Consider the following 14,814-nt stretch of genomic DNA (forward strand, 5'->3'; position numbering starts at 1 on the left):
ACTCTCAGCGTGCTTGGGCAGCTCCGCATCCAATCCAGGCGTATCCGGCAGGTTAGCTGCTCCCTTGAGCAGGTCGTTTGGCGTCAACGGCGCCTCTTGGTCCGCATCCATCGGCAAGTAGGTGAGCAGACGCGAGTTGACTATGCTCTCCGCTTCTATCAGGAGACTCTCCAACACAAGGTCCCTCGGCGCGACTTCCTTCAGGGTATGGCGCAGCACACGCTTGACGCACTGCACCGTCCGCTCCCATACTCCACCCTCAGACGGGTTGGTTGCTTGCTTTATAGCAGGCGGCGACTACAATGCCAAGCACCCACACTGGGGCTCACGCCTTACCAACCCAAAGGGTAGACAACTATACAACGCTTTGATACAGCCAGGAAATAAACTAGACTTTCTATCACCGGGAAGGCCTAAATTCCTATATAGAAAATCTAGTCCGAGAAAAACGGCAGCTCCGCCGTGAATGGCAAGCACACAGATCCCCTTCTTCAAAGGAAAGGCTAAAAACAGCGACACGAAGGCTCACAAAGGTTCTACGGAGCAGAGAAGAACTTGCTCAAAAATCATACATAGAACAGCTTTCACCAAAATCCTCTATGGAAAGCCCATCCTAACTATAAGCCGCCCATAGAAGCAGATATGCCCCTTCGAAAACCAGATGGATCTTGGGCGCGCAGCGATGAAGAAAAAGCAAGCGTCTTCGCTAGTCACCTTTGTAAAGTTTTTACTCCAAATCAAGCAGCCTCTCCTTCCATTCTTCCAGAGCTACCAATTCCAGATCCAATTCCAGCTATAGAATTTCAAAAAACTGAAATCACTAAAGTCATCAAAAAGCACCTCAAGCCAAATAAGTCTCCAGGGTATGACCTCACTGCGCCATCAATTATATAAAAATTCTATTTAACTCTATTACAAAGCTTGGCCACTTCCCCCCAACAATGGACAAAATCCATTATAATAATGATACCAAAACCAGGGAAAGACAAAGCTTTGGCCCCTTTATATAGATCAATAAGTCTACTTTCATGCTTATCAAAGCTTTTTAAGAAACTTCTACTGCTCCGTATCACGCCTCATATGACTTCGAATAATATAATCCCTGAACATCAATTTGGCTACCGAGAAAAGCATGGCACCATAAGGCAGGTGAAAGCTGTCATGAGCTGCTCAAAACATACCTGTTTAATCGAGTTTTCACTGTAAAACAAAAAAACTTTACAACAGAAGAGTTCGAAATAAATGCGGGCGTACCCCAAGGAAGCGTCCTCGGCCCCACCCTATATCTTCTATATACAGCAGATATCCCAACAGACCAGCGTCTAAATATGTCAACATTTGCCGATGATACAGCCATACTAAAACGATCTAAATGCCCGCTGGAGGCATCCAGAAGCCTCTCCTCTCATCTTGCACTGATAGAAAAGTGGATGGCGGACTGGCGTTTAAAGATAAACGGTGAAAAATCTAAACACATTACCTTTACTCTCAACAGACAAAATTGCCCCGCTCCAACTCTAAACAATACCATAGTCCCCTCTGTGAATGAGGTCACATATCTCGGCGTCCACCTGGACAGGCGTCTTACATGGAAAAAACATATTGAAGCGAAACGGGCGAAACCAATTAAGACATAAATCCAGAGGACTGCACTGGCTTATCAACCCTCGTTCCCCACTTCGACTGGAATATAAAGTACTACTCGACAATTTATTCATAAAGCCTATCTGGAAGTATGGCTCCGAATTTTGGGGCAATGCAAGCAGCAGCAATATAGACGTTATCCAAAGGGCACAGTCTAAAGTGCTCAGAACCATCACAGGAGCTCCATGGTTTATTCGCAATGAAGATATCAATAGACCCCTAGGTATACCTCTCGTCAAAGTCGAAATTTCTCAACTCCAGGAAAAATACAAAAGGAAACTCTCTACGCACTAAAATCCTCTAGCCAGATCGCTAAGCCAAGTTAGTCAACAATCCCGATTAAGAAGAAATGACCTTCCAGCCCGTTGACATCGGAGGCCCCATAGTATAGACGATTACTAAGATAAACTAATTATGTATTAGATTCAGATTTTAAAAATTGTTGTTAGTCTCTTAATAAGAGAAGATCCAACAAATAAAAGATAAAAGTATTAAAAAAAAAAAAATGTAAACATATTTAAACTTTTGTTTCTTTTTAGATTAAAAAAGATTAAATGTTAAAGTAAAATTTAATCTTTCGAAATTTCGAAATTTTTCGAAATTTCCCAGCCATCTGAGTCGTCGTTGAGGGGTAATCAACATTGTGTCATCGATTTATGGATCATTATTATCTATACGAGATGATACTAAAATTGCAAACTCAATGATTATACATTTGCTTTTGAATAGAGTGGATCCAGTGACCAGGCCAGAAATTGCCGCTGTGGTCCGATTTCGAAAAAAGAGATAAGATTGGCAAACCAAAACAGGAGAAAACGGGGTTTAGAAAGCAACTTAATATAAGTTCATTGGCTTGCTCCTCTGCCAACACCAAACCAGCTTGCAGTTATTATAACGCTCAAGACCTTAATTTGGCCAAGTCCGTTCGCTCGACTTGCTGTATTGCAAAGGTTTGAGTTTTTTAAATCAGCCTCTCTTTGTTTAAAATTCCTCAACTCCTCATTAGCCGGCCTTTATCCTGTAGTCTGAAAAAATTCAGGTCGTTGGAACAAATTCCATCTTCTAAAAAGATTTTGTCAGCAAAGATGTTGTTTGAGGAACATTATCGAAAGACTACTAGAATACTGCCTTCAGGCCGATTCGAAGTCAGACAGACAAATTTCCCGAAAATGTATTTGTCGTTTTTAAAAGAATACGAATCCCTAGGTTATAGGTCATCGCCTGCAAGAAATTATGTTTTTGCTACTCCACACTAATACCCAGTGTGTCTTACGGCCTGAAGTAACTCAAAACTTTCCTTACTAAAGGAAAATTTTTCAAAACGCTGGGTTTTAATTGAGTTAGTGGTTTTCAAACTCGCCTGAAGTTACTGCATCCGATAGCACCGTGAAGCCAATAACACTTTAAAATTCATGCTTTTTCGCCATCGTGAGGAATAGCACTGGAGCTTTGTTTAAGAGAGCAGTCCCCAAGCTGTCGAGGCTGCCAGCTGGTTGAAGGCGGATGGTGGCTTTCAGCGGCGCCGGTGTAGGTTAACAGATTAATAACACAAGCCAACAGCAAAAAATCTTTAAGCTCCCCTGAACCAAAGTCCAGAACAAACATAGGTTCTATCACCCACAGTTTCCGCGGTAGTGGCGTAGATAGCTTTTTGATATGGGGGGGGATATGACTCAGAATAATATCCTGTTTTTTTTGTAAGTTTTATTTTATACTGCGATAATAATCCGCAATCTGCGATAATAATATTAATAATGCTGTACCGCACAGTCATCGCGTAAAAATGTGTTTCTTTTTCAATTTTGAGATTATATTATCTTATAATTCTCAGATCCAAGGGGGGGGATTGATCCCCCTGATCCCCCCCCTATCTACGCTACTGTTCCGCGGTACACCTAAGAGAAGAAATTGTTCAAATTGTAATGTATATTGATTACAATGTTTGACCGTCGACATCCCCGACCCCGTGAAGAACCGCTTCACTCAAATCCAAAACTGCAAGTTTCGAGACGGGCCGCAACATTGTCCGAGTTAGGCCATTATCGTTCACGCGCATAGTGGCGCGTCTGACGACTCCATCAGCTCCGCTGTAGACCTCCTCCACGATACCCTTGCGCCACTCTCGTCTGGGCAAGGCAGGATCGCAGACGAAGACCATGTCGCCCTGGCGGATGGGCTCCGTTCTCCGGCACCCCTTCTGTGGCGCACAAGCGTAGGCCGCTACTCCATGACCCACCTCCTCCCAAAACGGTCTCGCAGCATGCGGGCAATCCTCCACTGCTTTCGCGTAGAAAGCGCAGACTCTCAGCGTGCTTGGGCAGCTCCGCATCCAATCCAGGCGTATCCGGCAGGTTAGCTGCTCCCTTGAGCAGGTCGTTTGGCGTCAACGGCGCCTCTTGGTCCGCATCCATCGGCAAGTAGGTGAGCAGACGCGAGTTGACTATGCTCTCCGCTTCTATCAGGAGACTCTCCAACACATGGTCCCTCGGCGCGACTTCCTTCAGGGTATGGCGCAGCACACGCTTGACGCACTGCACCGTCCGCTCCCATACTCCACCCTCAGACGGGTTGGTTGCTTGCTTTATAGCAGGCGGCGACTACAATGCCAAGCACCCACACTGGGGCTCACGCCTTACCAACCCAAAGGGTAGACAACTATACAACGCTTTGATACAGCCAGGAAATAAACTAGACTTTCTATCACCGGGAAGGCCTAAATTCCTATATAGAAAATCTAGTCCGAGAAAAACGGCAGCTCCGCCGTGAATGGCAAGCACACAGATCCCCTTCTTCAAAGGAAAGGCTAAAAACAGCGACACGAAGGCTCACAAAGGTTCTACGGAGCAGAGAAGAACTTGCTCAAAAATCATACATAGAACAGCTTTCACCAAAATCCTCTATGGAAAGCCCATCCTAACTATAAGCCGCCCATAGAAGCAGATATGCCCCTTCGAAAACCAGATGGATCTTGGGCGCGCAGCGATGAAGAAAAAGCAAGCGTCTTCGCTAGTCACCTTTGTAAAGTTTTTACTCCAAATCAAGCAGCCTCTCCTTCCATTCTTCCAGAGCTACCAATTCCAGATCCAATTCCAGCTATAGAATTTCAAAAAACTGAAATCACTAAAGTCATCAAAAAGCACCTCAAGCCAAATAAGTCTCCAGGGTATGACCTCACTGCGCCATCAATTATATAAAAATTCTATTTAACTCTATTACAAAGCTTGGCCACTTCCCCCCAACAATGGACAAAATCCATTATAATAATGATACCAAAACCAGGGAAAGACAAAGCTTTGGCCCCTTTATATAGATCAATAAGTCTACTTTCATGCTTATCAAAGCTTTTTAAGAAACTTCTACTGCTCCGTATCACGCCTCATATGACTTCGAATAATATAATCCCTGAACATCAATTTGGCTACCGAGAAAAGCATGGCACCATAAGGCAGGTGAAAGCTGTCATGAGCTGCTCAAAACATACCTGTTTAATCGAGTTTTCACTGTAAAACAAAAAAACTTTACAACAGAAGAGTTCGAAATAAATGCGGGCGTACCCCAAGGAAGCGTCCTCGGCCCCACCCTATATCTTCTATATACAGCAGATATCCCAACAGACCAGCGTCTAAATATGTCAACATTTGCCGATGATACAGCCATACTAAAACGATCTAAATGCCCGCTGGAGGCATCCAGAAGCCTCTCCTCTCATCTTGCACTGATAGAAAAGTGGATGGCGGACTGGCGTTTAAAGATAAACGGTGAAAAATCTAAACACATTACCTTTACTCTCAACAGACAAAATTGCCCCGCTCCAACTCTAAACAATACCATAGTCCCCTCTGTGAATGAGGTCACATATCTCGGCGTCCACCTGGACAGGCGTCTTACATGGAAAAAACATATTGAAGCGAAACGGGCGAAACCAATTAAGACATAAATCCAGAGGACTGCACTGGCTTATCAACCCTCGTTCCCCACTTCGACTGGAATATAAAGTACTACTCGACAATTTATTCATAAAGCCTATCTGGAAGTATGGCTCCGAATTTTGGGGCAATGCAAGCAGCAGCAATATAGACGTTATCCAAAGGGCATAGTCTAAAGTGCTCAGAACCATCACAGGAGCTCCATGGTTTATTCGCAATGAAGATATCAATAGACCCCTAGGTATACCTCTCGTCAAAGTCGAAATTTCTCAACTCCAGGAAAAATACAAAAGGAAACTCTCTACGCACTAAAATCCTCTAGCCAGATCGCTAAGCCAAGTTAGTCAACAATCCCGATTAAGAAGAAATGACCTTCCAGCCCGTTGACATCGGAGGCCCCATAGTATAGACGATTACTAAGATAAACTAATTATGTATTAGATTCAGATTTTAAAAATTGTTGTTAGTCTCTTAATAAGAGAAGATCCAACAAATAAAAGATAAAAGTATTAAAAAAAAAAAATAGGAGGAATATTTAAACTTTTGTTTCTTTTTAGATTGAAAAAGATTAAATGTTAAAGTAAAAAGCATTCGCCGTTTAGAGGAACGTTTGAATCACTTTCTCTAGAAAACACCGAGCTAGAGTGCAGACTTCAGGTTTTAGATGAGACAATTTCTAAAGCAATGAGTATCAAGACCAGATCGAGCAATCATGTGAAATGGATGAATATAGAGCAGAGTTGGAAGAATTAGCAATAACAAGGACATAACCCTGTCCTTATGTAATGCCTTCAATACAGCTGAGGACTCCCGCCCAGCAACAGCAATTTCTACAGGCCCACCTCGAGCTCGACTTTCCATGCCAAACTCCCAATTTGACATTACCAAAATTCAGTGAAAATTATTGGGAGTTCAAAAATTTTTTAAGTCTTTTCGAGACAAAGATGTGAACATTCCTGTTATCGAAAAATTTAATCATTTAAATTCTTGCCTTTCTGGTAGTAGTACTACCCTAATTAGTACTATTAAGGCATTCCAGGTCACCGAGAGTAATTATGACAAAGCTGTGGCTACTTTAAAAAGAGTCTATGATAACGAATGTCTCATCTTTACGAACCAATAAGTTCAATTTTTCAGACTCCCGAAATTTCCCAGCCATCTGAGTCGTCGTTGAGGGGTCATCAACATTGTGTCATCGATTTATGGATCATTATTATCTATACGAGATGATACTAAAATTGCAAACTCAATGATTATACATTTGCTTTTGAATAGAGTGGATCCAGTGACCAGGCCAGAAATTGCCGCTGTGGTCCGATTTCGAAAAAATGTAAAGTAGTCCCGCACATGTCCGCTGATAAGATTGGCAAACCAAAACAGGAGAAAACGGGGTTTAGAAAGCAACTTAATAGAAGTTCATTGGCTTGCTCCTCTGCCAACACCAAACCAGCTTGCAGTTATTATAACGCTCAAGACCTTAATTTGGCCAAGTCCGTTCGCTCGACTTGCTGTATTGCAAAGGTTTGAGTTTTTTAAATCAGCCTCTCTTTGTTTAAAATTCCTCAACTCCTCATTAGCCGGCCTTTATCCTGTAGTCTGAAAAAATTCAGGTCGTTGGAACAAATTCCATCTTCTAAAAAGATTTTGTCAGCAAAGATGTTGTTTGAGGAACATTATCGAAAGACTACTAGAATACTGCCTTCAGGCCGATTCCAAGTCAGACAGACAAATTTCCAGAAAATGTATTTGTCGTTTTTAAAAGAATACGAATCCCTAGGTTATAGGTCATCGCCTGCAAGAAATTATGTTTTTGCTACTCCACACTAATACCCAGTGTGTCTTACGGCCTGAAGTAACTCAAAACTTTCCTTACTAAAGGAAAATTTTTCAAAACGCTGGGTTTTAATTGAGTTAGTGGTTTTCAAACTCGCCTGAAGTTACTGCATCCGATAGCACCGTGAAGCCAATAACACTTTAAAATTCATGCTTTTTCGCCATCGTGAGGAATAGCACTGGAGCTTTGTTTAAGAGAGCAGTCCCCAAGCTGTCGAGGCTGCCAGCTGGTTGAAGGCGGATGGTGGCTTTCAACGGCGCCGGTGTAGGTTAACAGATTAATAACACAAGCCAACAGCAAAAAATCTTTAAGCTCCCCTGAACCAAAGTCCAGAACAAACATAGGTTCTATCACCCACAGTTTCCGCGGTAGTGGCGTAGATAGCTTTTTGATATGGGGGGGATATGACTCAGAATAATATCCTGTTTTTTTTGTAAGTTTTATTTTACACTGCGATAATAATCCGCAATCTGCGATAATAATATTAATAATGCTGTACTGCACAGTCATCGCGTAAAAATGTGTTTCTTTTTCAATTTTGAGATTATATTATCTTATAATTCTCAGACCCAAGGGGGGGGATTGATCCCCCTGATCCCCCCCCTATCTACGCTACTGTTCCGCGGTACACCTAAGAGAAGAAATTGTTCAAATTGTAATGTATATTGATTACAATGTTTGACCGTCGACATCCCCGACCCCGTGAAGAACCGCTTCACTCAAATCCAAAACTGCAAGTTTCGAGACGGACCGCAACATTGTCCGAGATAGGCCATTATCGTTCACGCGCATAGTGGCGCGTCTGACGACTCCATCAGCTCCGCTGTAGACCTCCTCCACGATACCCTTGCGCCACTCTCGTCTGGGCAAGGCAGGATCGCAGACGAAGAGCATGTCGCCCTGGCGGATGGGCTCCGTTCTCCGGCACCCCTTCTGTGGCGCACAAGCGTAGGCCGCTACTCCATGACCCACCTCCTCCCAAAACGGTCTCGCAGCATGCGGGCAATCCTCCACTGCTTTCGCGTAGAAAGCGCAGACTCTCAGCGTGCTTGGGCAGCTCCGCATCCAATCCAGGCGTATCCGGCAGGTTAGCTGCTCCCTTGAGCAGGTCGTTTGGCGTCAACGGCGCCTCTTGGTCCGCATCCATCGGCAAGTAGGTGAGCGGACGCGAGTTGACTATGTTCTACGCTTCCATCAGGAGACTCTCCAACACAAGGTCCCTCGGCGCGACTTCCTTCAGGGTATGGCGCAGCACACGCTTGACGCACTGCACCATCCGCTCCCATACTCCACCCTCAGACGGGTTGGATGGGCAATTAAACACCCATTTAATACTCCTGCTGGATAACTCACTCTGTATCCTCTCCGTCTCGAAAACATCTCCAAATCGTCTGGCCTCCAATCGCGTTTTCGTATTGGTCCTCTACGGCAGACGAAGTTCCTGATCGCTATTATGCAGGAATCCGTTGACAGGTCATGCGCCAGCTTTCGCAGCTGAATCGCCCTCGTCGTCAAGCACGTGAACAGGGCGACCCAACGCTTCTTTCTGTGACGGGCAACAGTCACCAGCAGTCGCCCAAAGTAGTCCAGTCCAGTATACTTGAATGGCCATCCTCCCGCTTTCAAGCGATCCACTGGAAGGGGTCCCATTATTGGCGGCATCGGCCGCGTCCGTTGCAACTTGCACTCGTTGCACGACGAGATGACCTCCTTCAGCAATCGTCTCATCTTCTTGACCCAGAATCTCGTCCGAATCTGAGCAATCGTCGCATCCACGTTTTGATGCTTCATCTGGTCGTGGAAGTGTCTTACTACCATCTCCGTAAGACTATGCCTGTGTGACAGTATCACTGGCCTCCTCGCACTGTACGGCATGAACAGCTCGGCATCAACTCTACCATAGACTCGCAGAAGTCCATTTTCGTCCACGTAAGGTGTCAGACCTCGAATCTCGCTCGAGGTGGCGACGTCCTTCCCGCGTTTCGCCGACCTCATCTCGTCGGGAAACGATTCCAGTAGGGCCTGCCTGACTAACAGGTTCTCCGCGGCCTCACACTCCGTTGCAGTGAGTCCATATTCCTCGAGCTCGCTTCTCTGTTTGCGGCACCGCCGCGCAAACCTCAGGACCCAGGCTGTGGTCCTCACCAGGCGACAGAAGCTCGAGAATCTCTGGAATGGGCTGACAAATTCATTCGATGCCACCAATGCAAACTCACTGGGCATCTCCTCCTCATCAGGTGCAACCGGAACATGCTCGGTTCCCTTCTCAGGCGATGGCCAGCCGCTTGCTGGCTGCCTCAAAATACGGGACCGCTTAGCCACCGGGATTCACGGCTAAGGTCTGCCTTGCTCTGCGACCGCGTCGCATCATCCGCTGCGTTGTCAGCTGTAGGCACCCATCTCCACTGGGAAAGCTTTGAGGACTTCAGAATCTCCGCCACTCGGTTGCCAACAAACTGCTTCTATCGGCAGTGGGTGCTGCCGATCCATTTCAGCACCGTTCTTGAGTCCGTCCATAACACCGTCTCACTGATGTCCACACTGTGCTCCTCCTTGACAGTGTTCATCATTCTGGTTCCAAGGACCGCTGCCTGCAGCCCCATCCGCGGGATAGACATCGATCTCATTGGCGCACACTTCGACTTTGCGCACACGAAGCTAACCAGCACGTTGCCATCCTCGTACGTGGCCCCCCAATAGGCCACCGCCGCGAATGCAGATTGACTTGCATCCACGAACACATGCAACTCAATGGTTCGAACTGCTCCAAGCCCAAAATAGTGGCGAGGACATCGGAACTGTCCCACGGCGTCCATCTCTCTGCGTCAGGAAGCAAAGGCTCTGCTTTCTCCTCCGGCAGTGGTTCGTCCCACTGGATCTTCTGCTTCCAAATCTCCCGCAGCAACAGCTTTGCTGTAATCTTCAGGCAGCAAAGGAACCCCAATGGGTCGAAAGTCGACATCAGCAGGCTCAAATACTCCCTCTTTGTAGGGACTCGATCTCCACTTAGAACGCTTTTTGGCACTCGATGATACTCCACGTTGAATCTGAAGTCATCCGTTGCTACCTGCCAACGCATTCCAAGGATCTTCTGCTCGGCCTCACCCCATCCGACACTCTTGACCTGTCCAGGTGGTCCCAACGCCACTTTCACGATGGGTGAGCTGGATAAAAACTGGCATAATTCCGCATGTATCTCCTTTACTCGGGTAGATACCGCAATAACTTCGCTCTCCAGAGCGAAACTGTCCACGTAGTCATCGACGTAATGGTGGTCGATAATGGCCTTGACTCGGATCTGAATCCCGAAACTTCAGGGCATTCACCGTCTTCACGAAATGCGCAGTGCTCGGCGAGCAGGCTGCTCCAAACGTCATTACGTTCATCTCGTACACATCCAGGTCTCGATCGTCGTTACCATCTCTCCAAAGGAATCGTTGGGAACATCGATCCTCGGGTCGGATCAGCACCTGGTGGAACATCTCCTTGATGTCCCCGCAGACTTCGACTGCTCCTTCCCTAAAGTGGAAGAGCACGGCTGGCAAGGGCTTGTAGCGCCGAATTTGACGAGGTTCCTCCAACCTTGGCTGCAGCATCAAACACAAGCCGGATCTTACCGGACTTATTCGGGTTCTCGACACCAAAATGTGTCGCTCTTCACCGCGACCTCATCCGGCTGCAGCTTCCTTGCATATCCTTTTGGACATGTAATCCTTGATGATCCGATCGAATTCCAGCGCCAACTGCCCGTTGCGCTTCAACTTTTCTCGACGTTGATCAGCCGTCTGTGCGCCATCTCGTAGCTCCGTGTCAGCACAGCGCGGTCGTTCTTTTAGAGCAATCCCGTCTGGTAGCGACGCCCCACTTTCACCGTGGTGTCTTCGAGGATCATTTGGGCTCGCGCGTCGTCGCTGGCAGCAACTGGTGGCGCAAGCTTCACACCAAAGCTTTCCATCTCAAAGTAGTCCTCCACCATCTTTTCCATCGTATCATCCATTGACACGGCTAGAAGACAGGACCTCGGTGACGGCGTAGTTGATTGTCCACTTACCGGCCCAAACTCAACCCATCCAAGCTCGGTTGCGGCCGCATACGGTCCCTCTCTGGCGAACCGCCTCGTCCTAAGTGGCAATCCCAAATGTCCATGGTCCAGTCCGATGAGCAACTTCGGCACCCCGTTGCAGTAGGGCTTCATCGGCAGTCGCGAATCCTTAAGCACGCCCTGGACATCTCGTCGACATAACGTCTGCATCGGCAGACTCAAGCTCGATACGGCGTACACGTTCCTCAACGGGTGGCGAGTGGGCTTCCCAGCTCCACTTATCTCCAGGCTCACTAAGTTGGTGGGGTCCCTGCTGCCACTTCCTCCAAACCATTGGATGTTCAGCTGTCGCTGTTCGCCTTGCACTCCCAGATCCCTCCGTAGCTCGTCGTCGATCATCGTAATGGAGGATCCTTCATCCAAGAGCGCGTACGTGTCCACCAGCTCCGTACAGCGTTACTGGCAGTATACGGAACAAAAGTCGGCCTCCTTCGGCGTCGATGCTTAGATTCCTCTGCACGGGCGGCTCCGCTGGCTGCGGGGCCCTTCTCTCCAGGCTGTTCCTGGGAACAGCCGACTGCTGGCTCCTGTCCTCACCTCCTGTCGGGGCTGCGTCTGGAAACTGGTGACTGCTGGTTTCCTCCGTTGTGTCGCCTGAAGCCACCTCGCTGCTCCGGCCATCTGCGCTCTTCGTCCGCTCCATGTAGCAGACGGTGATGCAATCTGCGGCATCCGTTGGTCTGGCACTCGCCATGCACATAGCAGGATCTGGACGAATGACCACTCCGTGAAGTAGAGCCGATGCCTCTTCACCATGCTCCACCTGCCCGGTGGCGAAGCTCCGATGAACTCCCTGCAGCTCGTCGTAGCATGTTGCCCTCCACAAATTGGACAACCTCCATGCCGATCATCCCGCTGCTCGCAGCCGTTCTGGTCGACGCTCGCGTGTAGAACTCGACGCCTCGGCTCCTTTCCCTCGCAATCCAAAATCGTACACACGATGTTTGCGTACTCCTGTAGTCACGCGCTGAAGTGCGCTACAGTGGGAAAGGGCACGATCGATGCAGCGTGCAGGCTACGCAGCTATTATGCAGGAATCCGTTGACAGGTCATGCGCCAGCTTTCGCAGCTGAATCGCCCTCGTCGTCAAGCACGTGAACAGGGCGACCCAACGCTTCTTTCTATGACGGGCAACAGTCACCAGCAGTCGCCCAAAGTAGTCCAGTCCAGTATACTTGAATGGCCATCCTCCCGCTTTCAAGCGATCCACTGGAAGGGGTCCCATTATTGGCGGCATCGGCCGCGTTCGTTGCAACTTGCACTCGTTGCACGACGAGATGACCTCCTTCAGCAATCGTCTCATCTTCTTGACCCAGAATCTCGTCCGAATCTGAGCAATCGTCGCATCCACGTTTTGATGCTTCATCTGGTCGTGGAAGTGTCTTACTACCATCTCCGTAAGACTATGCCTGTGTGACAGTATCACTGGCCTCCTCGCACTGTACGGAATGAACAGTTCGGCATCATCTCTACCATAGACTCGCAGAAGTCCATTTTCGTCCACGTAAGGTGTCAGACCTCGAATCTCGCTCGAGCTGGCGACGTCCTTCCCGCGTTCCGCCGACCTCATCTCGTCGGGAAACGATTCCAGTAGGGCCTGCCTGACTAACAGGTTCTCCGCGGCCTCACACTCCGTTGCAGTGAGTCCATATTCCTCGAGCTCGCTTCTCTGTTTGCGGCACCGCCGCGCAAACCTCAGGACCCAGGCTGTGGTCCTCACCAGGCGACAGAAGCTCGAGAATCTCTGGAATGGGCTGACAAATTCATTCGATGCCACCAATGCAAACTCACTGGGCATCTCCTCCTCATCAGGTGCATCCGGAACATGCTCGGTTCCCTCCTCAGGCGATGGCCAGCCGCTTGCTGGCTGCCTCAAAATACGGGACCGCTTAGCCACCGGGATTCACGGCTAAGGTCTGCCTTGCTCTGCGACCGCGTCGCATCATCCGCTGCGTTGTCAGCTGTAGGCACCCATCTCCACTGGGAAAGCTTTGAGGACTTCAGATGTCCACACTGTGCTCCTCCTTGACAGTGTTCATCATTCTGGTTCCAAGGACCGCTGCCTGCAGCCCCAGCCGTGGGATAGGCATCGATCTCATTGACGCACACTTCGACTTTGCGCACACGAAGCTAACCAGCACGTTGCCATCCTAGTACGTGGCCCTCCAATAGGCCACCGCCGCGAATGCAGATTGACTTGCATCCACGAACACATGCAACTCAATGGTTCGAACTGCTCCAAGCCCAAAATAGTGGCGAGGACATCGGAACTGTCCCACGGCGTCCATCTCTCTGCGTCAGGAAGCAAAGGCTCTGCTTTCTCCTCCGGCAGTGGTTCGTCCCACTGGATCTTCTGCTTCCAGATCTCCCGCAGCAACAGCTTTGCTGTAATCTTCAGGCAGCAAAGGAACCCCAATGGGTCGAAAGTCGACATCAGCAGGCTCAAATACTCCCTCTTTGTAGGGACTCGATCTCCACTTAAAACGCTTTTTGGCACTCGATGATACTCCACGTTGAATCTGAAGTCATCCGTTGCTACCTGCCAACGCATTCCAAGGATCTTCTGCTCGGCCTCACCCCATCCGACACTCTTGACCTGTCCAGGTGGTCCCAACGCCACTTTCACGATGGGTGAGCTGGATAAAAACTGGCATAATTCCGCATGTATCTCCTTTACTCGGGTAGATACCGCAATAACTTCGCTCTCCAGAGCGAAACTGTCCACGTAGTCATCGACGTAATGGTGGTCGATGATGGCCTTGACCGTCCTCGGATCTGAATCCCGAAACTTCAGGGCATTCACCGTCTTCACGAAATGCGCAGTGCTCGGCGAGCAGGCTGCTCCAAACGTCATTACGTTCATCTCGTACACATCCGGGTCTCGATCGTCGTTACCATCTCTCCAAAGGAATCGTTGGGAACATCGATCCTCGGGTCGGATCAGCACCTGGTGGAACATCTCCTTGATGTCCCCGCAGACTCCGACTGCTCCTTCCCTGAAGTGGAAGAGCACGGCTGGCAAGGGCTTGTAGCGCCGAATTTGACGAGGTTCCTCCAACCTTGGCTGCAGCATCAAACACAAGCCGGACCTTACCGGACTTATTCGGGTTCTCGACACCAAAATGTGGCAAGCACCATAACTTGTCGCTCTTCACCGCGACCTCATCCGATTGCAGCTTCCTTGCATATCCTTTTGGACATGTAATCCTTGATGATCCGATCGAATTCCAGGGCCAATTGCCCGTTGCGCTTCAACTTTTCTCGAGGTTGATCAGCCGTCTGTGCGCCATCTCGTAGCTCCGTGTCAG

The 14,814-nt window shown here is 48.4% G+C and overlaps 2 protein-coding genes across 2 annotated transcripts; both read right to left on the reverse strand.

Moving 5' to 3' along the window:
- Positions 1–8,587: 8,587 nt before the first annotated feature.
- On the reverse strand, positions 8,588–11,845 carry LOC123258162. The gene is made up of 5 exons (XM_044718039.1): positions 11,270–11,845; positions 10,785–10,991; positions 10,130–10,702; positions 8,758–9,696; positions 8,588–8,698 (listed from the first exon to the last, which is right to left on the reverse strand). Exons 1-5 carry the CDS (start codon positions 11,843–11,845, stop codon positions 8,588–8,590), a joined length of 2,406 nt encoding a protein of 801 aa, XP_044573974.1.
- A 16-nt stretch (positions 11,846–11,861) lies between these two features.
- Positions 11,862–14,579, reverse strand: LOC123258163. The gene is made up of 3 exons (XM_044718040.1): positions 13,704–14,579; positions 12,526–13,373; positions 11,862–12,324 (listed from the first exon to the last, which is right to left on the reverse strand). The coding sequence occupies exons 1-3, from the start codon at positions 14,577–14,579 to the stop codon at positions 11,862–11,864; spliced, it is 2,187 nt and encodes a 728-aa protein (XP_044573975.1).
- Between the last annotated feature and the right edge of the window lie 235 nt (positions 14,580–14,814).

Source organism: Drosophila ananassae (genome assembly GCF_017639315.1).
Source record: "Drosophila ananassae strain 14024-0371.13 chromosome Y unlocalized genomic scaffold, ASM1763931v2 tig00000090, whole genome shotgun sequence".
Classification (NCBI taxonomy): domain Eukaryota; kingdom Metazoa; phylum Arthropoda; class Insecta; order Diptera; family Drosophilidae; genus Drosophila; species Drosophila ananassae.